Below are 21,798 nucleotides of genomic sequence, written 5' to 3'. Positions count from 1 at the left end.
TAGAAGGCTTCCATTTCTTTCTTTCATTCTTTCTTTCTTTTTTTTTTGTTTGGTCAATCTTTCTACAGATCACCTTGGGAAAAAAGTTTTCCCATTTTATTTTAGAAGCAAAGTGAAAAATAAAAACAAATATGTAATTATATATTTGTTTATAAAAGATATTATAAATAAATTCTATTTTTAAAATATTTTTAAAATTTATTTGAAAGGCAGAGGTACAGAGAGAGAGAGAAGGTAAGAGAGAGAGAGAGAGGTCTTCCATCCTCTGGTTCACTCACCAAATGGTCAGACTGGCTGGAGCTAGGCTAGGCTAAAGCCAGGAACCAGGAGCTTCTTCTGGGTCTCCCTCATGGATGCAAGGGCCCAAGCACTTGGGCTATCCTCCACTGCTTTCCCAGGCATATGAGCAGGGAGCTGGATTGGAATGGAGCAGTCAGGACTCAAACTGGCACCCATATGGAATGCCAGTACTGAATGCAGAGGCTTAACTTTCTATGCCACAGCGCTGGTTTCAAGACATTTTCTATAACAAGGCAATTTAGGTATTCTTTTCTTTCTTTAGAGATTTATTTATTTATTTGAAAGTCAGAGTTATAGAGATAGAAGAGAGAGACAGAAGAGAGATCTTCCACCTGTTGATTCATTCCCCAGATGGCCGCAACACTGGGGCCATCTTCCACAGCTTTTCTCAGGCCGTTACTGGGGAGCTCAATCAGAAGTGGAGTAGTTGGGACCATATGGGATGCCAGCTTCACAGGTGGCAGCTTTACCTGATGTGCCACAATGCTGGGCCATCCTGTATTCTTTCCTGAGAAAAGTAATGGATCTAATCTATCTCAGGGTCCAACAGTAACAGAAGGAGGGGAAAAATCCATGTAAGTTTTTAATTCCATTGTCCTATGAATTTCCATATGCTATTAGTTCTTCTCAACAATTCCTCCTCAATTTTCCAATGTTCTTAGTTGAGTGTGTATGTGTGGATGGAACTAAAGGAACTAAGAGAAAGACACTAACACACTCTCTTACAGTCTGGTGTGGAAGAGGTGTTGAGGTCGTACATGAATTATTGATAATAATTCTCATTTTCTACCAAGTATTATTCATTATTGCAAAAGTGCTGTATTTCATCCTATTCTATAAGAAGAGTGGTTACAGTTAATGAAAACTAACATTTCTAATGTACCATTACATCCCAAACACTTGACTTGCTCTATCGTATTTATTGTTCCCTGTTTCAAATGAAGATTCTTTGGAAGGTGAGTGACTTGACCAAGGTCACTTGGCACATATAGAAGAAAAGATAGATTCATAAAGTTCATCTCAAAGTTGTTCTATAAATACTCTGTGACACTGTTTCTTTTGGACAATAACAAAATTTTGAATTCTCCACTTAAAAAGTTAAAATTTGGAGGCCTAATATGTGTGTATGGAATTTGTTCATTGGCTTCTTGATTTATCAAAACAAAAAATAAAGTTTCTTGGGAGTTGGCAAGTCAATCCTTCTGTGGATAACTGCTCACAGAATCTGGAAATATGTTATGTCAAGCTTTGCTGTCAATCTTGCTCCTTCCCCTCCCTATTCATTCATGGAGACAGTGTGACAGTTTGACAGAACAGCGTAGATTTAACTCTATTGTCTGACCTAATTACAAAAAAACTCTTCTTTCTCAAAAATGCCCTGGCTTGGTTGTTATTTAGAAGGTCACTAATCTTTTACTACTGACGATGTCAGAGGCATCATACAGAAGGTGTCCACTAGGTGTCAGCAGCGTAACCTCCGGAGAAGACTCAGCATTTCATTACAGAAGTCAAATCAGGGCAAATAATTAAGTGTGGCTCCTGAGCTACCTGCTGCCTTGGTCACTCAAAACAAGTGAGAGAGCAGGGGAGGAGAGAAGGAACAGGTGCAGGACAGGTAGCTCCTTCTGGGGTTCTGACAGAGAGGAAGGATCCCGCTCCTCAGTGCTGGGCTCCAGTGATAGATGGAATGAGCACTTGCAAGCTCTTTTTAATTTTCACTCACACGGCAAAACCAGGCTGCAATGAAGTGAAGAAACAGCTTTGAAAGAAGAGGTGATTTTCCCCATCAGGTTTCTCTTCAAGGGATGGCCACATAGAGGTCCTACAGACAGCTCTCTGGACTGCCGCCCATCCATTGAATGACTGCATTTGAACTCAGGAAGCTGAGTTGCCTGAACCCAAATTATTTAAAGAAGATTAGAAAGTGTCTACATGCAGAACTCAATAGCACATTCAGACTCCTCTTGGAATGACCCACGGACTGTGTGTGCATCGCCTCTGATACAGGTGGAAGCAACTGCTCTCTGGAAGTCCTTGCTTCTTCAGAAGTGTAGGTAGGAGAAGCCCATGAGCATGGGTTTTTGGCCATTTGATTCGTTTGGTTCTTGGATGCTGTTGCTGTTGCTAGTGGCCCTTGCATGCTCCAAAGCATCTTCTGATTTGAATAAATCCACAAATTCCACCACCCAGCATGGACCTAATGCTTGGTTTGCTGCTGCCAGCTCAGAGCCTGATGAGAGGATATCTGTTTTTGAGCTGGACTATGATTATGTGCAAATTCCTTACGAGGTCACCCTCTGGATACTGCTAGCATCTCTGGCAAAAATAGGTAAGTCCTCCAACACCTCATTTGGGGAGTTGTTTTCCATGTGAGATAACGTATGTGAAAATGCCTTAGAGGCAGTAAGCTAAGTGGGTTTTGATGGTTACTGCTATTTACACTCCAATTTCTCTTTCCCTGACTGTAGGGAAAGTCACCACAGCTTTTACAAAGCTCTCTAATGCTTCTGAACTGTGTTTTGGAATCTAAAAATGTCCTTCTGGGCCCTGGGTTGTTTGGATTCCTTCTTAGTTCAAGGTGACAGCCACGTGACATTATTGGTCATGTACAAGTCTTTAGTTCTGCGTGTTAAAATATCTAGAGCAAAGCACATAGTCCTCAGTGTCTGCACATTGGAGATTTTAGGACTGACACAATGATTTTTCCATGAAATATTCTTCCTGTAGTTTTTGCAAAGGGCTAGTGGGTTCATCAATGGTGCCCATTGTTTATTTTTTATAAGTGGCATGTGCTCCTTGCAAATTGCAGAAAACAAGGAGCAAGAGAACCACAGGCAACTCTCATGTCAGTCAGAAACGGGGTGCACGGGCAGATAAGATGATATCTGTCAGCAAAATATTGACTTACACCTATGCAAATGGAGCCAGTGGGGCACCTCTGGTTTCCATTGTAAAATAAAATGAAGCCAAGTGAATGGATTAAATTCCAGTCAAGGGTTCTTTGAGCCAACAACCAAATTAGTGGTTTACACTTTGTGACTGTTTAACTAATTCCACCTCCTTGACTCCTTAAAACCAGTGTATTCCCAAGTGTCAAATTGATACAATTATCTCAGTAAGCATAATGTTTCCTTTATCTCAGCCATAGGCTGTTATTTGAATTCATAGATTATCATATTGAGATAGAATCTCTAAAACTTTCTGATGCTCATATATATATATATAAACACATATTGTTATATATAAAAATTACATATAAAATTATATATATATATAGTTTTATCTAGAATGCATATACAATATGGGTTGAGTCCTGCAATCCAGCAGATATATTCTGTGGGCTCTGACCATCTAATGCCTTCTCCAAAGCTGTTGGGGGGTACCTGTGTACTCATTAAGTGATCCTTTCTAATTGCTGTTTATTTTGGGCTAGTAAAGTATCAAGATTGAATGAATGAGAATTGCTAGTTTGAAAATCTCTGTGATTTGTTAAATGCTTAATTTACACTAAGGATCTCACATTGTTTTTAAGGTGTATTAAGTAGAAATGGCTTTCCAAGGAAATGGCATATCGCACCCATACAATAGATGGCAATGACCATGTCCTTGACCTCAAAAGATTCAATGAATGGAGAAACAGATGAACCTAATAATGACAAGTAGGCACTGTGACAGAAAAACATTAAAACTTGCCCCAGCCCTTTTTAAAAAATCCAACTATTGATTTATAAAGTAAAGATATTATGGAACAAAGATAATGAAAAATTACCTCAGGTGTTGTGGTTTATCTTTTACTTCCATTTCATTTCTTGGAACATCACAGGAGAATGGTCCTGAATGGATGTATGAAGTCATCTTTGATTCAGTCAGGACTTTATTGTTTGCATCTGTTTAAGTTTCAAGGTGTAGAACTGTAGAATCATGAAGTGACTGACTGTATTATCCACGGTGAAAGGGGAGAGTCATTTTAACATGTGAAATGGATGTAGACTTTCCCTTTGGAGTGCCCTTATTTGTGGACACATAGCTTCTCCTGCTACATTTATAGGGTGCAAGTTGTTCCATTCAGGAGGCTTAATTCCTAGAAGCAAGGCCAAACTGAGACACACAAGGCCCAAGAGAATCACACCACATGCTCTTCCACCAAGTTGATCATTAAGGAAAGTTAGCTCATGCTAATGTGAGTACTGAAAGAAGAGGAAAAGGAGGAGGGAGAGGATGAAGAAGAGAAGGAAGGGGAAAGAGAAGGGGTGCCAAGGGGAGAAAGAGAAGGAGAAGGAAGCTGTCACTCAGAAATGGAGAATGCAGGACTCCAGAAGAAAGCTGGATAGAAAGGGAATAGAACTGGAGAGAGCCCTGTGATGACCCACTGAGCACTGGCCTCTTGCCATATTTGTTGGTGTATTCAGTATGCACTTCAGTGTACAAGGGTCTTCAAAAATCTGTGGAAAATGAATATTATGAAAAAAACTATGCATGGACATAAAATGCTTTTCTGTGCCCAAAATAAACTTATCTCTTAATTCTGCTTCCCACAGATGTTTTGGATTACCCTCATGCACTTGTATGTTATAATGTTTCTTAGCATGTTTGTTCATGTCATTTTATGAAATGTCAATAGCAAGAAAGGCAGTAACGTTTACAACTCTGGTTTTCCACCACCCAGTCCTCACTAATGGTTTGATCTTTCAACAGATACGTTCAACCAATATTCTGGGTTTAAAATCTGGCAGATAGTTTGTGTGCTTTCAAAGTCCTGTGTGGGACATGAGACAATCAGATACACACGTGTTGGAGCAGAATCACTTGGTAGTAAAGTGTGGAGTGGCCTGAAGACATGAGGATGAGATCGGAGGGCAGGAGGAAAATGCAATAACTAGGTTCAAAAATGGGAGACCCTAAATCAAAGCAACGGACATGGACTAGAAAGGAACAACTAATGAGAGTTGTTACTGAAGAAATTCTGTGTTGATGACATGAAGGGGCCGTGGTGATGGAATGTGGCTGATGAAAATGCAACAGGATTCCTCCTTTCAGTGAATGACCAGGAGGCGGGACCCCTGGGAAACAAAATAAGGGCTTTTAGGTGGTGTGTGTGTTGTTGGTAAGGAGGGGAACTGGGTAAGCGGGTAACAGGCTGAGTTCTAGGGGACCACGACAGACTCCACAAGAGGTGGAAGCTGGGATCCCTGTGAGTGTAGAAGCTTCACTCTTTTCTCAGCTTTCCTGTGCTGCCCTCTCGGGACCTTGGGAGGTGGGCGAGAAAGAGGAAGGAGGAAGAGGAGGAAAAGCGAGCTGTGAATGGCTCTGCAAGCAGCCCTGAGCTGGGCGTGTTCACTGCTCCGCGTGATTGACAGCCCCTGCAGCACTTCCGGCTCTTGCTACAGATGGCCTTCGAGATGCCAGCCCCCGTGCCCACCGTCCCATCCGCTGGAACGGTGTCCCGCATGCAGTTCATGAGCAAAGCATCTTTACAGAGTTCTCTGTTTTTCCCCAGGCTTCCATCTCTACCGCAGACTGCCTGGCCTCATGCCAGAAAGCTGTCTGCTCATCCTTGTGGGGGCCCTGGTGGGCGGCATCATCTTTGGCACCGACCACAAATCCCCTCCAGTCATGGATTCCAGCATCTACTTCCTGTACCTCCTTCCACCCATGGTGCTGGAGAGCGGCTACTTCATGCCCACCCGGCCTTTCTTTGAGAACATGGGCTCCATCTTGTGGTGGGCAGGCCCAGGGGCCCTGATCAACGCCTTTGGCATCGGCCTCTCCCTCTACCTCATCTGTCAGATTAAGGCCTTTGGCCTCAGCGATGTCAACCTCCTGCACAACCTACTATTTGGCAGCCTCATCTCGTCCGTGGACCCCGTGGCCGTGCTGGCCGTGTTCGAGGAGGCACGTGTGAATGAGCAACTCTACATGATGATCTTCGGGGAGACCCTTCTCAACGATGGCATTAGTGTGGTGAGAGGTCCATGGCAGTTCCCCAGGGGAGGGGGGGTGGGGGACGGGAGGCTGTCCTCAGGGCCGTGGAGGGGTCCTGAGTATGACCAGCTGCGGTGGAGCGCACACAGACAGCAGTCCGTGCCGTGGGGCCCAGGTTCCCTGTTCCGGTGACTTTCCCTGACACCTGCGTTGTGTATTGCACAGCTGACAAGCGCTGCTTGTCAATCATGAGCCAACCTGAGAACCTCATATTCTTTCCTTGTCTGTAGATTTGCAGTGAGCAAGCAGGAACCAGTGTTAATGGTTCTTTCTGGTTTCCATGCTAAAAGCAGTACAGGAACCAGTACTAAGGGTTCCTCCAGGTTTCCATGCTAAACGCAGTAGCAGACATTTTCATTTCTTCTCAGCCACCAGACCTCACTCTCATCCCCTTTTATACTTGTTTGTGTTTTAACATGAGGGTTTTTCAAAAAGTATATGGAAAATAGAACTAAAAGATCACTTTATTTTGCTGTGAGAAATTTTGAAAACCATGTATTTCAAGTCTTCACAAAGATCATTGAAATGCATTTCATGAAAATATGCCTAAATTTCAACACTTTTTTTGCACCAATGTCACCTTCTCTTTTAATTCTATTTTTCCATGAGCTTTTTTTTTTTTAAAAAAGATTGATTTATTTATTTGAAAGAATTATGGAGAGGTAGAGGGAGAGAGAGAGTTCTTCCATCTGCTGGTTTACTTCAAAAATGGTAGCAAGGGCTAGAGCTGGGCGGATTTGAAGCCAGAAGCCAGGAGCTTCTTGCATGTCTCCCTCATGGGTGCAGGGGCCCAAGGATTTGGGCCATCTTCCACTGCTTTCCCAGAGCAGAGAGCTGGATGAGAAGTGGAGCAGCTGAGACTCAATCCAGCGCCATATAGGATGTCGGCACTGTAGGCAGCGGCTTTAGCTGCTACACCACAGCACTGGCTCCTTCCATGAGCTTTTTAAAGTGTCCTTGTACATGCTGCCTTAGACGAAGCTAAACAGTTGCTAATGCTGTGGCGCAGTGGCTCAATCTGCTGCCAGCAATGCTAGCATGCCATCTGAGTGCCGCTTCCAGTCTGGCTGCTCCACTTCCAAGTCAGCTCTTTGCTAATATGTGTGCCTGGGAAAGCAGCAGGAAAAGAACCAAGTACTTTGGTCCCTTTTACCCATGTAGGAGACCCAGATGGAGTTTTCAGTCCTGGCCATTGCAGTCATTTGAGGAGTGGATCAGTGGATGATATCTCTCTTTCTTTTCTCCCTCCTCTTCTTTCTATAACTCTGCCTTTCAAATGCATAAATATTTTAAAGAAATGCAAAAATGTTTTTAAAAGACGTGAAGTTAAATAAAAGTTGGGGGTCAGGAGAAAGATGACAGATTTGCAAAAAAAATGTGTGATCTTCTATGTCGGTCCACTGCATGACTCATGGAAAAAGTGAATTAGGGATTTTTTTTTCTTGGGAATACTCTTGTGGGGAATTGAGCTGGAAGGTCTGATAGGCTAGATCATGGATTTCACTCTTTACATGGAATTAAGGCCAGTAGATATCTGTAGGATGGGGTGCTAACCAGTTCCATTAAATAATACAAACTTCTGTCATATACTTTTATGTAATTTTCTTAGTTTTATTTGTGTATCTATACCATATATTTTAAAATACTATATTTATTCATTTATTTGTAAATAAAAGAGACAGAGAAACAAGTGCAGATTTCTCATCTGTTGGTTCACTTCCTACATGTCCACATTACCTAAGGCTGGGCCAGGCCAAAGCCAGAAGCCAGAAACTCATTCTGGGTCTCCCTTGTGGATGCAGGGACCCAAGCACTTGGGCCATCTCCCACTGCTTTCCCAGGTGCAGTAGCAGGGAGCTGGAGGAAAACGGAACAGCCAGGACTTCAATACACACCCATATGGGATACCTGTGTCACAGGAGGCTGCTTTACTACTATGCCACAATGCTGGCCCCTATTTGTTTATTTCAAAGTCAGAGTTATACAGAGACCAAGAGAGACAGAGAGAGAGACAGACCTTCCAACCACTAGTTCACTCCCGAAATGACCACAACAGCTTGGGCTGGATCAGGATGAATCCAGGAGCCTCTTCCAGGTATCCCTAGCAGGTGACAGGGACCCAAGTGCTTGGACAATCCTCCACTGCTTTTCCAAGCACATTAGTAAGGAGCTAGTTGGTAAGTAGAACAGCCAGGGCTGGCACTAGCATCCATATGGGATGCCAGCATTGCAGACAGCAGCTGTACCTGCTACACCACAGCACCAGCCCCTGCTGTAGAACCTTGTAGCCTTTGATTCTTTTATAATGAAAATGCACTCTAGTCTTATTTGTATGCTGCAACATAAATTAAAAAAAATAAACAGGGGTTGATGTTGTGGTACAGAGAGTAAAGCCACTGCCTGCAATGCTGGCATCCCTTATAGGCACCGGGTCCAGCCCTGGCTGCTCCACTTACCATCTAGCCACCCCTCCCTCCCATTAAGCGCCTGGGAAAGCAGCAGAAGATGGCCCAAATATTTGGATCCCTACACCCATGAAAGAGACCCAGAAGAAGCTCCTGGCTCCTGGCTTTGGACCAGCCCAGCTCCAGCTGTTGTATCCATTTGGGGTGTAAACCAGTGGATGGAAGATTACTCTCGGTCTCTCTCTGTGTCTCTGTCTCTCTCTTTCTGACTCTGATTTTCAAATAAATCTTTTCATAAATAAAACTGTACGTCATAAAACACAAAAGCCTTCACTTGTCTTCTCCTCATTCTTTGTCATCCTAGCATTTTCCCTCTCAGTCTTTATTATGTGGATGTACATACATGTGTAGACATAGATGCATGTTTTACATAAATTGGGTGGACTGTATGCGCTGCTAAGATGAAACAAGTCTTGGTATTCTTTGTGTTTTTCATCTGCCACATAGTCTTCCATTGATTAATTTACTGTAATTTATTTTCTAACTTCTTGGTGGATAGTTATTTAGGTAGTTTTCACGATGTCACTCTTTTTTTTTAATTTTTTTTTAATGCATTTTTTTTTTTTTTTGACAGGCAGAGTGGATAGTGAGAGAGAGAGACAGACAGAAAGGTCTTCCTTTGCCGTTGGTTCACCCTCCAATGGCCGCCGCGGCCGGCGCGCTGCGGCCGGCGCACCGCGCTGATCCGATGGCAGGAGCCAGGAGCCAGGTGCTTTTCCTGGTCTCCCATGGGGTGCAGGGCCCAAGCACCTGGGCCATCCTCCACTGCACTCCCTGGCCACAGCAGAGGGCTGGCCTGGAAGAGGGGCAACCGGGACAGAATCCGGCGCCCCAACCGGGGCTAGAACCCGGTGTGCCGGCGCCGCTAGGCGGAGGATTAGCCTAGTGAGCCGCGGCGCCGGCCACGATGTCACTCTTATAAATAAGGTTGTGGTGAACATTCTTGTTTCTGCTCGTGTAGTTTCAGAATGAGATTTCTGGATTAAACCGTATGTACCTATAAACATGTGAAGATGTGGCTGTTTAAATCACTTCCTCTTCACTCCCGGTGGTGAATGTGAAAGTCTCCCCCTAGGGTTGTGGAGGGAGACACCTAAACCCTGGGCGGGGGGATCGACACCAGTCCGTCACTCACATCAATCTACTGCACACCCTGCAGGGTCCCACTGAGGCTCCACCTGGGAACAGATGAACCAGCACCAGCTGAGCAGGGCAGGCTTTATAGTAACAAGAGGATGAGGTGAACCAGAGTTCCCGCGGGCGGGAGGGATGGGCCTGTCAGAATAATTCTGCAGGCTGGCAGGGAACAGAACCCATGACTCAGAGATAAGCAGGAACTCTGCCCCGTTGACAAGGAGGCTTGTTAGGCTGGGCACTTTATCCAGGGCACTGTGTGGGGAGAATTTGCAGTTGTGCTGATTTGGATGAGTGTCAAGGCAGCACTTGGCCTTGAACTTGAGTTTCAAGCATTTATCAGCACATGCCTCTGTAGACAGAGAATTGAGTGCACTGTGCAAATGCATAGATTCTTGCTGAGAAACAGTCTTTGTTAGTGATCAGTGGGCATAGGCAGTCTCCTGCTTCTTGGGTACTGCTGCCCTGAACTTGAAATCTGACTTCCCTCTGAATCTTCTGGAGGTGTCACATCGAAAAGCCAGCCACAGCTGGGTTTCTGGCTGCAGTCTCTCTGACACCAACCATTGTTTAACTTTCTCAAGGCTTAATCGCTTCCACAGAGACCTTTTTTTAAAAAATGGCAATTTTTGAGGGCCAGAGGGCACCGCTGTGACCTCCGCCGGCCAACGCTGCTGTTATGTTGGCTGCGGTGAGCTTTGCCCACATGTCACACCCAGGTACTGTGCAGTCACCCAGCACTAAGTGTTTGGGGAGGGGGGCACTGCTGGGTCCCTCCGTGAAACCAGAGAAGCCCAAGGGCCAGATTTAGACAGCAGCTTGAAAGCAACCAGTACTTTCTGTCTTTTTGCCATCCGGCTGTATTTTGAGGCTGCGTTCACCCTCTCATTGAGGAAAGGAGCCTGCCCGAGGGCAGCTGTTACCAGCAAGCAGGAAATCTCTGACTCATGTAGAGAGCAGGCTGTGATTGTGGGGCTCTGTGTGACCAGTCTCCAGATCTTTCTCTGCTAAGGAGCTGCCCTGTCTCCAGTGAGAAGGAGCTGCTCCGGAACAGTGGAAGCATCCGTGCATCTCATCCTCTTGCTCCCTCGCTGGACTCTTTCCCTCCTCCTTGCTGAGTGTTCTAGGTTATGACTCTACTCGCTGGGACACACCCTCAATGGAAGGCAAGAGAAGCAGCGATAAAACCTAGCTTTAAACTTATTGCAATGCTGTGTTGGTTACTGGAAATTTGCTGTGAGAGTGGATGTCAGGTGTTCTCACCACACAAAGTCAGGTGAGGGATATATTTATGAACTTGATGATAGTAATCGCTCCAAGGTATCATGTTGTATACCTTGAATATATACCACTGTTGCTTCATTTTTAAAAGGGTGTTTCCAAATATGCTTAGAAAATGATCAGTACTCTCATGGCAAAAACCCTAGCAGGAAGACAAGTGCATCTGCTATATCCAGGCCTTAAGTGGGTCACTTTTCCACTTTTTATGTTTTTATATCTTTAGATTCTATTATAGGGCCTGAATAAACACCCTCATTTATAGGTGAAGAAAATAAGGTAGAAGAAGTGAAAATAAACTGAACAATGGCTTGGTGCCTGGCCAATGATGGAACAGACACAGTTCTCTGGGCTGCCTCCTACCAGTCACGTCTTCTTTCTTCTTATCTTTAGAATGTGCAACTCATGGAGCTGGGAGAGCTGGGAGAGAGCCCACCTAATTCTGAGGAGGGGATGGCTCAAGTCCACTTGGTACAGGGAGTGTGCTTTCTTCAAATCAGAGATGGCCGCCCAAGCAATTCCAACACATAGCTCTAGGACAGGTTCTTATCTTCTTTGTGCTCCTCTTGCTGTTAAGGTGGGGTGGTGATATTACCCAGCTCCAAGGGGCCTGAAGGACGCACATTTGACTCTGAATGTGGTGAGTGCCCAACCTGGAGGGAGCACCCACGGGTCCTGGCTGCTCTTCTATGACACCAGCTCACAGACACTGCCTAGTGCCTGATACCCTCTAAGCAGGAAACTGTTTTTAAATATGGTGCTGTTGCATTGACTCTATGGGCAGCTCATTCCTACGTTCATGTCCCTCCCTGGTTGTCTTGGATCACCGAGGTATCTGTTGTCTCCCCTCTTCATCTACCTCATCTGAAAGCCCCAAAGAGCCAGCCAGCTGGGCCGGGGCTGAGATTGGAACCCAGGCAGCCAGAATCTAGGGCAGCTCTGCCCTCGACTGCCACTCTGTGTGGTCCCTTCACACCCTCTCCCTGGCTGCCCACCCACTCTGCTTGTCCTCATATTTGCTTTCCTTCTTCTGGTATCATCTTCAATTGGCCTCTTGCTGCCTCTGCATCCCACCTTTTAGAATATGGCGGCAGAGGCAGGTGCGCTGATGTTTCCGAGCCCTGGCCTGGGCAGGTCATGTGGATGGTGCCTTATGGACCTTACTGGGGCCTCAAGATGATGAGGAAGGGGACCCCTTTTTGCAAAAGGACAATGTGCAATGGCGAAGGGCAGAATCCCTCCTGCCCCAGCTGGAAAGGGCATGATGTAGGATGGTGGTATTGTAGGCAGAGACTCAACCCACTGCACTGCGACCCTGGCCCTACCCCTGTATTTGCTGTGTTCCTGCTGCTGGTATTAGATCCTACATTTTCTGGTCCCTCATTCCTCCCTTTTGCCCTCGTCTTTTCCCACATACCTCTCACTACAGGGCCTTACTTTGTTAATGACCTTCCTGAGGGTCCCCTTAATTCTCCCCAGCTGTTCCCTCCCAGCCCAGGCATCTAGTGTGTCTAGCACTGGACATCACAGGGCTGCTGGGTAAATTACTTCATGTCAGGAGTGCACAACGTAGAAAGGGTGAACAAGCGAAGAGGGGAGCCAGCGATGGGGATGAGCAGAGGCTGTGCAGCAGGGCTCTGCTTGCCCCGGGGGTCGGCTTGCTGCTCTGGCCCAGCAGGTGCCCAGTGACCTTCACTCTCTTCCTCTGACCCCCAAATGGATGCTCCTTGGGTACTGGGTCTGGCTGGGAATCTGTGAGAGAACTGGGAGTGTTTTCCTTCAGACACCCCACAGCCACCAATCTCAGCAAATGTCAGTGGTAAGAGAAAACCAGTGGCAGGAGCAGGTGTGTACAGAGAGAAGAGTCTAAGCTTCCCCTTCTCCCTCCCCCATACCTGTCCCACACATGCACTGTCCTGGACACACATGGCTCAGGAAGGAGAACCATACATATGGCTGTTCCTGGCAAAGACAGAAAGGGATGAGTTGATTATAATTCTTTACAGTTTCTTTGCAGTTGGTATTCTCTCGCCTCAGAGGGTGTCCTAACTCCATTCTCTCTCAATCAAGAGGCAGCAATGTGTAGCCACAAGCAGTGGGGACAGGCCTTGGTTAGGGCCTGCCTCTACCCTGGCAAGCTGTGTGAATGGAGGCAACTCACTCAGCGTCTCTGGGCCTCCGTTTCCAGCTACGACTGTGGGAGGCTTCCAGGGAGTCAACATACAAGGAAGCATCAGAAGTAGAGTCCGGCACAGGGTGGGCTGCACAGTGCCTGGTAGTCACAGAAGCCCACCTCTCTTCACATGCTAAGTGAGGCCTTGGTGTCTTATCTGTCTGTCCATCTGTACTCTGCCGTCTGCTTTTCCTAAGGAAGAGTAGTGTGCAAACCGGAACAGAATCCTGCCGCATACCTGAGCAGGCTTTCCCCTCTTCCTGTACTTTCCCTCACTCCCTTTCATGTTCTTCAGATACCCAGGAAAGGGATCAAGAAGAGGCCTTCTGGCACTAGGCAGTTTCCTTGGCCAGGGACCTAGGGGGCTCAGTGCATACGGGAGACGTGGCCCCACAAACTGTGTGACGTTGGGCAAGGGACACAGTCCACAAGCTGGGTTTCCTGGTGTGGCAACAAGTAATGCAGCCTCGGAGGGTGGATTGCAATCAGAATCCAGACACCGGGTACATGGTAGACAGCGAGTATATAAAAACATAAAAAGTGGGACCCACTTAAGGCCTGGATATAGCAGATGCACTTGTCTTCCTGCTAGGGTTTTTGCCGTGAGAGTATTGATCATTTTCTAAGCATATTTGGAAACACCCTTTTAAAAATGAAGCAACAGTAGTATATATTCAAGGTATACAACATGATACCTTGGAGCGATTACTATCATCAAGTTCATAAATATATCCCTCATCTGACTTTATGTGAACTTGTGAGAACACCCCTTGCCCTTCTTGTATGAGCCAGAGAAGATCCGCACGGAGCAGACAGTGTGCTTGGTTTCATCAAGCACAGAAATGGGGGAGAAGCAGGCCCTGTGGCTTGATCAGCTTTGGGTATCTCCCAGGCTTCTTCCATCCCACCGTGGGGGCAGTCAGGTGTCTGGTGAGCACCTAACCTAAGATCGTGACATTCACCTTCAGACATGCACTCTGAGCCAATGGTCTACCAGCTGACCTCAGCCCACAGCTGCAGCCGGCAGTGAGACTCAGTGGGGGCAGGAAGGCAGCTTGTGCAGGTCCCAGTGAGTGCAGGAGTGTGCGGGAGAGGGCAGAAGTTCACTGACATGGAAAAAGCAGATCTGATTCCTGATGTTACCCACCCAAAATCATGGACCTGCTTCCTGGCGAATTCTGAGAAACTTTCCAGATGGAGCTGTCATACAAAGTAGTTTATTTGCAATAAATGAGGAGACCCCAGGGGATGGTTTCCAAAGCTGCGACCTCACAAGCAGGGAATGTGAGCATCCTTTCTTTTTGGGGGATATGGATATGGGAGAGGGCAAGTTCTTTTCAACACATCCAGGGACTGGATTCATGCAGGCCCAGTTCAGAAATGAACCGCAACATAGGTTGCATGTTACGGTCATGAGGCTCAAGCCTCTTCCCAAGGCAGAGATCTTAGTGTTAAAATGAAGCAACGGGACCTTTGGGTAATTTCTGATCCATGTGCACAGGACTGGCTGTTGCAACAGTGTCTGGACCAGTCCCTTGTGGCTGGTGACTGAATCTCCCAGGAATGTGGCTGAGAACTTGAAAGACAACTTGGGAGACCACCAGGCGCTATTGAGGTCTTGAAATTTAAATGAGTCACACTAAGGCTTCTGAAGTGCTTGGGGGATTAGCCAGTGACAGGAACCTTCCACAGCTCACTGATGCCTTTTCATCCTGCACTTCTGGGGTCCCAGCTACTGACTGTCCCTTTCACCTGAGATCAGAAAAATGGGTTCTTTAGGGGAGGGTTAATCCCTTGGAGGCATGCTAAGACCACGCAGGCTTAGAGATGGGCACTGCAACCAATTATTTCTTTGCAGTTCTTCATATTTGACTTCCGAATACTTGTTTGGTTCATTTTCTCCTTGCTATAGAAGCAGAGGTGTTGAGGTGTGTATTGTACTGATTGCTTTTGAATCGGCTTCTGCTGTGATCCACTTAGAGGTGATGCAATTCACTGCAGCTCACAGGGGCAACAGGAAGAGAGCCTCACTCATTGGCAAGACATCCTTTCTTTTTTGGGAGGAAGGGTCCAGCAGCTGTGGAAATGGATTTGGAGCAGGAACACCTTGGGAGCACAGGAATCTTGGTGTAGTTCTTTCAGGGAATTTTCAGAATGAGTGTGGGGAAGCATGGGGAAGCAGTTGTTAAAAACACCCCTTTAGGCCTGCGCCATGGCTACCCACATGGGGTGCCGGCACTCTGGGTTCTAGTCCCGGTTGGGGCGCCGGTTCTGTCCCAGTTGCTCCTCTTCCAGTCCAGTTCTCTGCTGTGGCCTGGGAAGGCAGTGGAGGATGGCCCAAGTGCTTGGGCCCTGCACCCACATGGGAGACCAGGAGAAGCACCTGGCTCCTGGCTTTGGATTGGTGCAGAGCGCCGGCCATGGCAGCCATTTGGAGGGTGAACCAATGGAAGGAAGACCTTTCTCTCTGTCTCTCTCTCTCTCACTGTCTAACTCTGCCTGTCAAAAAACCAAACCAAAACAAAACAAAAAAACCAAAGAAACAAAAAAATAAAACAAAACAACGCCCCTTTGGACAGCGTGCACTTCTCCCTAGCTGCCCTAAGTATGAGCGATAAATAGAGGACACCCCACAGAACCTGTTGCACAGGCAGATCTGCAGCCCCATATCCAGTGATGCCTGGGGAGAAAGATTCTGCCTCTGCCTCCAGGCTATGGTAATCCATATTTCACTCCCAACCACCTGGATTAGCTTTGCTCCTTGAGTGTCTTGGTCCGTTCTATGTTTTAACCCAATATCTGCATCTGGGTACCTTAGAAGAAAATAAATTTATTGGGCTCACAGTTGGGGGACAGAATGTCTGAAAGGCTTGAGGCTGTCTGGCAAAGCCTGGGCATGTCACAACAGAGCTGAGAACCAGAGTGGTAGCCTGCCAGGGGCCGAAAGGAGGAGTGAGGAAGCCAGACAGTCAAGGGAGGATCTGGCTTCTCTTGTAGCAACCAGCTCTTGAGGTCTCCCAGGAAGAAGGAGAAAGTGCTCCATGGGCCGGCACTGTGGCTCAACAGGCTAATCTTTCACCTTGCGGCGCCGGCACACCAGGTTCTAGTCCCGGTTGGGGCGCCAGATTCTGTCCCGGTTGCCCCTCTTCCAGTCCAGCTCTCTGCTGTGGCCAGGGAGTGCAGTGGAGGATGGCCCAGGTGCTTGGGCCCTGCACCCCATGGGAGACCAGGAGAGGCACCTGGCTCCCAGCTTCGGATCAGCATGCCAGCCGCAGCAGCCATTGGAGGGTGAACCAATGGCAAAGGAAGACCTTTCTCTCTGTCTCTCTCTCACTGTCCACTCTGCCTGTCAAAAATGAAAAAAAAAAAAAAAAAGAAGGAGAAAGAGCTCCTGAGAGAAACACATCAGTCCCTTCCGCAGGTGCTGCCCCCATGGCCTAGCACCTTCCCCAAGGCCCCAGTCTTCATGGTTCTACCATCTCTCAGCAGTGGCACTCTGAGGACTAGGCTTCCAGCACATGCCCCTGCAGGGGCCAAACGGCACCAGGATCCTGGCAGTGAGTGGTAATCTAATACCACAGGAGAGAATGGGAGGCATGGACTCCACCTGCTCTATGTAAAGGCACAGTTCAATCATTGGCGGCATCTAGTCATCTGTCTCTCTCCTCCTATCCATTCATAAAAAAAAAAAAAAAAAAAACAAAACTCTGAACTCCCACTTTCTGTGAGACACTGCTCTTTCTACTGAGCTCTAACAACCTGCTTCTCACAAGAAACACATCACCAGCTCTTTTTCTTTTTCTTTCTTTCTTTCTTTCTTTTTTTTTTTTTTTTTTTTTTTTTTTTTGATTTTTGACAGGCAGAGTGGACAGTGAGAGAGAGAGAGAGACAGAGAGAAAGGTCTTCCTTTGCCGATGGTTCACCCTCCAATGGCCGCCGTGACTGGTGCGCTGAAGCTGGCGCAGGACGCTGATCCGAAGCTGGGAGCCAGGTGCCTCTCCTGGTCTCCCATGGGGTGCAAGGCCCAAGCACCTGGGCCATCCTCCACTGCACTCCCTGGCCACAGCGGAGGGCTGGCCTGGAAGAGGGGCAACCGGGACAGAATCTGGCGCCCCGAACGGGACTAGAACCCGGTGTGCCGGAGCTGCAAGGCGGATTAGCCTAGTGAGCCGCGGAGCCGGCCAACCAGCTCTTTTTCAATTCACTTAAATCTACGGTGGTTGCTTGCTGCTAGGTGGTGTGAGGAGTGAAAAAGGGATAAGATTTGTACTGATGGGCCAGTGCCATGGTGCAATAGGCTAATCCTCTGCCTACTGAACTGGCACACGGGGTTCTAGTCCCAGTAGGGGCGCTGGATTCTGTCCCAGTTGCTTCTCTTCCAGTCCAACTCTCTGCTGTGGCCTGGGAAGGCAGTGGAGGATGGCCGAGGTCCTTGGGCCCTGCACCCTCATGGGAGGCCAGGAGAAGCACCTGGCTCCCAGCTTTGGATCAGCGCGGTGTGCCAGCCACAGCGTGCCAGCTGCGGCAGCCATTGGAGGGTGAACCAACGGCAAAGGAAGACCTTTCTCTCTGTCTCTCTCTCTCTCCCTGTCCACTGTGCCTGTCAAAAAAAAAAAAAAAAAAAAGGTTTGTACTGATGGAGGAGTCTTAGGATCTGCCAGCTTCTTGAACTGCAGCTACTCTACAGTAAACTCTTCATAAAAAGATTTATTTATTTGAGAGGCAGAGTTATAGACAGAAAGAGGGAGAGGGAGAGAGAAAGAGAGAGAGAGGTCTTCCATCTGCTGGTTCACTCCCTAACTGGCTGCAACAACCAGAACTGGGCTGATCCAAAGTCAAGAGCCAGGAGATTCTTCCAGGTCTCCCACATGGGTGCAGGGGCCCAAATACTTGGGCCATCTTCTACTGCTTTCCCAGACCATAGCAGAGAGCTGGATTGGAAGAGGAGCAGCCAGGAAATGAACTGACAACTACATGGGATACTGGCACCACCGGCAGTGGCTTAGCCCACTAAGCCACAGTGCTGGCCCCCACAGTAAACTTTTTTGAACAGAAATTAACAAAACTGATTCTAACATCTCTTTGGAAATTCAAATGACCTAAAATATATGAAGCAATTTTAAAAAACCAGAACAAATCTAAACTCATTTGAAGATTCACTATAATGTTACAACAATTCCACAAAAAAACACAATATTGGTTAAAGAATAGACTAGAGAATCTAGAAATAGATTTATATGGTCAATTGAATTTTGGCCAAGAAAGAGTTAACTCCATGCAAGAGGAAGGTCTTTCAAAGATTAGTACTGAAATGACTGCATATTCACAAGGAAAAAAATGAAAATTACCCCTAATCTCAAACCACATTTAAAAATCAACACAAAACATATCATAGACTAAATGTAAAAACTGCAAGTATAAATCTCCTGGAACACAACATAGTAATAATATCTTCAAGATTTTAGGGGAAATCAAAGGACAGAAGCACAAAGGAAAAAAAAAGAACTAAATTGGATTTTATCAAAAGAAAAAATTTTGCTCTTCAAAGTGCACAGTTAAGTAAAGAAAAAGAAAAGCTACATGAGAGCAATAATTCGCTATGCGTGTATCTCATTGGAACCTTACATAGAGAATATACACACAGTTGCACAACTCAATAAAACAGTATAAGCAATTTAATTTAAAAAGGTAAGTGATTTGAGCAGATACATGATAAAGGTTGATATACTAGTGGTCAGTAAGCACATGGGAAAATGTTCAATGTTATTAATAATCAGGAAATGCAAATAACATCAGAACAAAATGTCATAGACTCCCGTTACAATGACCAGGATCTAAAGGACTGGCAATATCAACTGCTGACAAGTAATGGAGAAACTAGAAATCTCACACATGTCTGGTGAGAATGTTAAATGATATGATGACTTTGGAAAATAGGCAGTTTCTTTTTTTAATTTTATTTAAGTTATACAAGTTTCATGTATTTCATATATACATATTTAGGAGCATAGTCATATTTCCCTCCCTACCACCTATGCCCCAACACTTCTTCCTCCTCCCTCTCCCATTCCCACTCTTAATTTTTACCGAGACCTACTTTCAGTTTACTTGATGATAGTAAAGTTAACCCTATAGTAAGTAAAAGAGTTCAGCAAACAGTATGAAGTGCAAAAACACTGTTCCTAAACAGAAGAGACAACAGCTGTAAGCAGTCATCAGATCTCAAAATGTTCATTTCACTCCTATACATTACATTTTAGGTATTCTGTTAGTTACCCTGATCATGGAAAACATATGATATCTGTCTTTTTGGGACTGGCTTATTTCACTAAGTATAATTGATTCCAGTTGCATCCATTTCATTGCAAAAGACAGGATTTCATTATTATTATTTTTTATAGGTGACTTTAACATGTGTCTTCATACTACCTAGTTATTCCACTTATAAGAGTAATGTATACTGAAGACAAAATGAAAACCTAGGTTTAAATGAAGGAATTGTGCATGAATATCCATAACAGCAATAATCAAATAGCCAAACACTGGGGGTGAGAGGAGACAGATATCTATCAACATGTGAATGGATGAATAAAATGTGCTATATCCAGAGTGCAGGGCTACTCACCAATAAAAAAAAAAGAACTTCTATACATACAACAACATGGGCAACCCCTGAGCACATTATACTAAGTCAAAGAAGTCAGGAGCAAAAGAATTGATACTTTATTACTTGCAACATATGTAGAAAATAAGCTTGTGATTAAAAAGAAACTTGAAAGTATGTCATTGTAAAAGTCACAAGAAAAATAAGAAAAGAAGGAGGAAGGGTAGGAGAGGGAGAGGCAGGATGAGAAGTATCATTATGCTTTTTAAAACTCTGTATATGAAATACATGCAATTTGTTTCCTTTTTCTAAATAAAATAAATAAATAAAATACAAATTGATCTAGAGTAAGATTAATAGATCAGGAGTTTACTGGTACCCAGGTGAGAGGGAGGATTGGTCTTCAGGGAAGAATAAGGACACTTTGTAGGCTCATGAAATTGTTGTATATGTTGACAATAATGGTGCTTTTATAAGTGTATACAATGAGCAAAATTCGTTGATTTTATTTATTATTTAATTAAGAGGCAGAGGAAAAAAAGAGAGAGAGAGAGAGAGCGAGAGAGAGAAATCGTCACTCCCAAAAAGCCTGCAAGAACCAAGGCTGGCCTGGAGCTGACCCCAGGAACCAGGAATACAATCCAAGCCTCCTATGGAGGTGGCAGGAACTCACTACTGGAGCCATCCCTGCTGCCTCCTGGTGTCTGCATTGGTAGAAAACTGGACTCAGGAGCCAGAGCAAGGAATCAAACCCAGCTACTTCAATATGGGATGAGGGTGTCTTAACTGTTAGTCTAAACTCCTGTCCCCAAATTCATTCATTTTAGATGAATTTATCATGTGTCAATTATTTCTCAATAAAAGTAATAAGAAAAGACTGCTGGTACATTGGAATGGGCTCTCCAGCTCTGTTGAGTCTGGTTGGTGGGATGGTATTTGCAGTCATCATGTGAGTTTCTGTGTTAGAAGTCTTCCCAAGTGTTCACGGGGAGCTGCCATTAATACAGTCTTGGAAGGCTGGACGGCTTCTTAGAGATACCGTAATGACACAACACTGAAACCATGATGGAATAGGAAACGTACCTTTGTTCTCCTTAGTGCCATCCCCATGTGTGAGATTTGGCCTTGGTTGAATTTTTTTCTTCCAATATATGAAAATAGACACAGATTATTAAGATTTGAAATGAATCAAAAGAAAAATATTTTTGAACTGTAATGATATCCCAGAGCCTGGTAATTTGAAAGCTAAGCATTGTTTTTCATGTAGCTCTACAGATCGTGTCTGTAAGTGCAGTCTTAATTACAGGGGTTTTGTTAGCTCATGAATCTGCCATGGCACTTTCCTAGCAGGATGCACAGGTGTCCAGGGACCAGGTTTGTCTGTTTGACTCTCCTGGGCCACTGGAATGGACTGGGTAGCTACTTATAATTTGGTGAGCTATGTAAAATAGTTTTAGCTCATGGTAACAATATTCAAATATTTGAGTCCCAATCATATTCCCTTAGTTTGCTCTGGGTTTGGGAGTCAAATGACCTCCCAGTTCCCACTGAACCACACTCAAACCTTCTTTTCTGGCTCCTCATCTTGGCTTCACACCTTTGAATGTCAGCTCCACTCCACAGGTGCAGTACTCCAGGCTTCTAGAATCCAGATGGAGCTTCCTCTGAGGTCAAGCCAAAAGTGAAACTGGGCTGAATAAAACTCACTGAGTCAGGATATGACCGCTAAGCTTCTTTGGGATTCATTTTGGAACCAAAAGCCCCAAATACATTTCACAAATGCAAATCTTCAGCTGAGATTTCCTTGAGCCATGCTTCAGTTTGCTTGAATGAAAGAGGCCAGTATTATAAGAGTTTTGAAA

General features: G+C 45.5%; 1 protein-coding gene across 1 annotated transcript in view; it reads left to right on the top strand.

Annotated features, from left to right (window-relative positions):
• Positions 1 to 1,837: 1,837 nt before the first annotated feature.
• Positions 1,838 to 21,798, top strand: part of SLC9A4 (solute carrier family 9 member A4) — a 57,697-nt gene continuing 37,736 nt past the window's right edge. Inside the window, exons 1-2 of the mRNA XM_002710005.6 lie at positions 1,838 to 2,629; positions 5,798 to 6,261. Coding sequence (XP_002710051.4) covers positions 2,368 to 2,629; positions 5,798 to 6,261 — 726 coding nt within the window. The 5' untranslated portion in view covers positions 1,838 to 2,367. The remainder of the gene's footprint in view (positions 2,630 to 5,797; positions 6,262 to 21,798) is intronic.

Source organism: Oryctolagus cuniculus, chromosome 2 (assembly GCF_051225735.1).
Source record: "Oryctolagus cuniculus isolate XC-2025 breed Fujian yellow rabbit chromosome 2, ASM5122573v1, whole genome shotgun sequence".
Classification (NCBI taxonomy): Eukaryota; Metazoa; Chordata; class Mammalia; order Lagomorpha; family Leporidae; genus Oryctolagus; species Oryctolagus cuniculus.
This window is presented reverse-complemented; position numbering and strand designations above follow the sequence as displayed.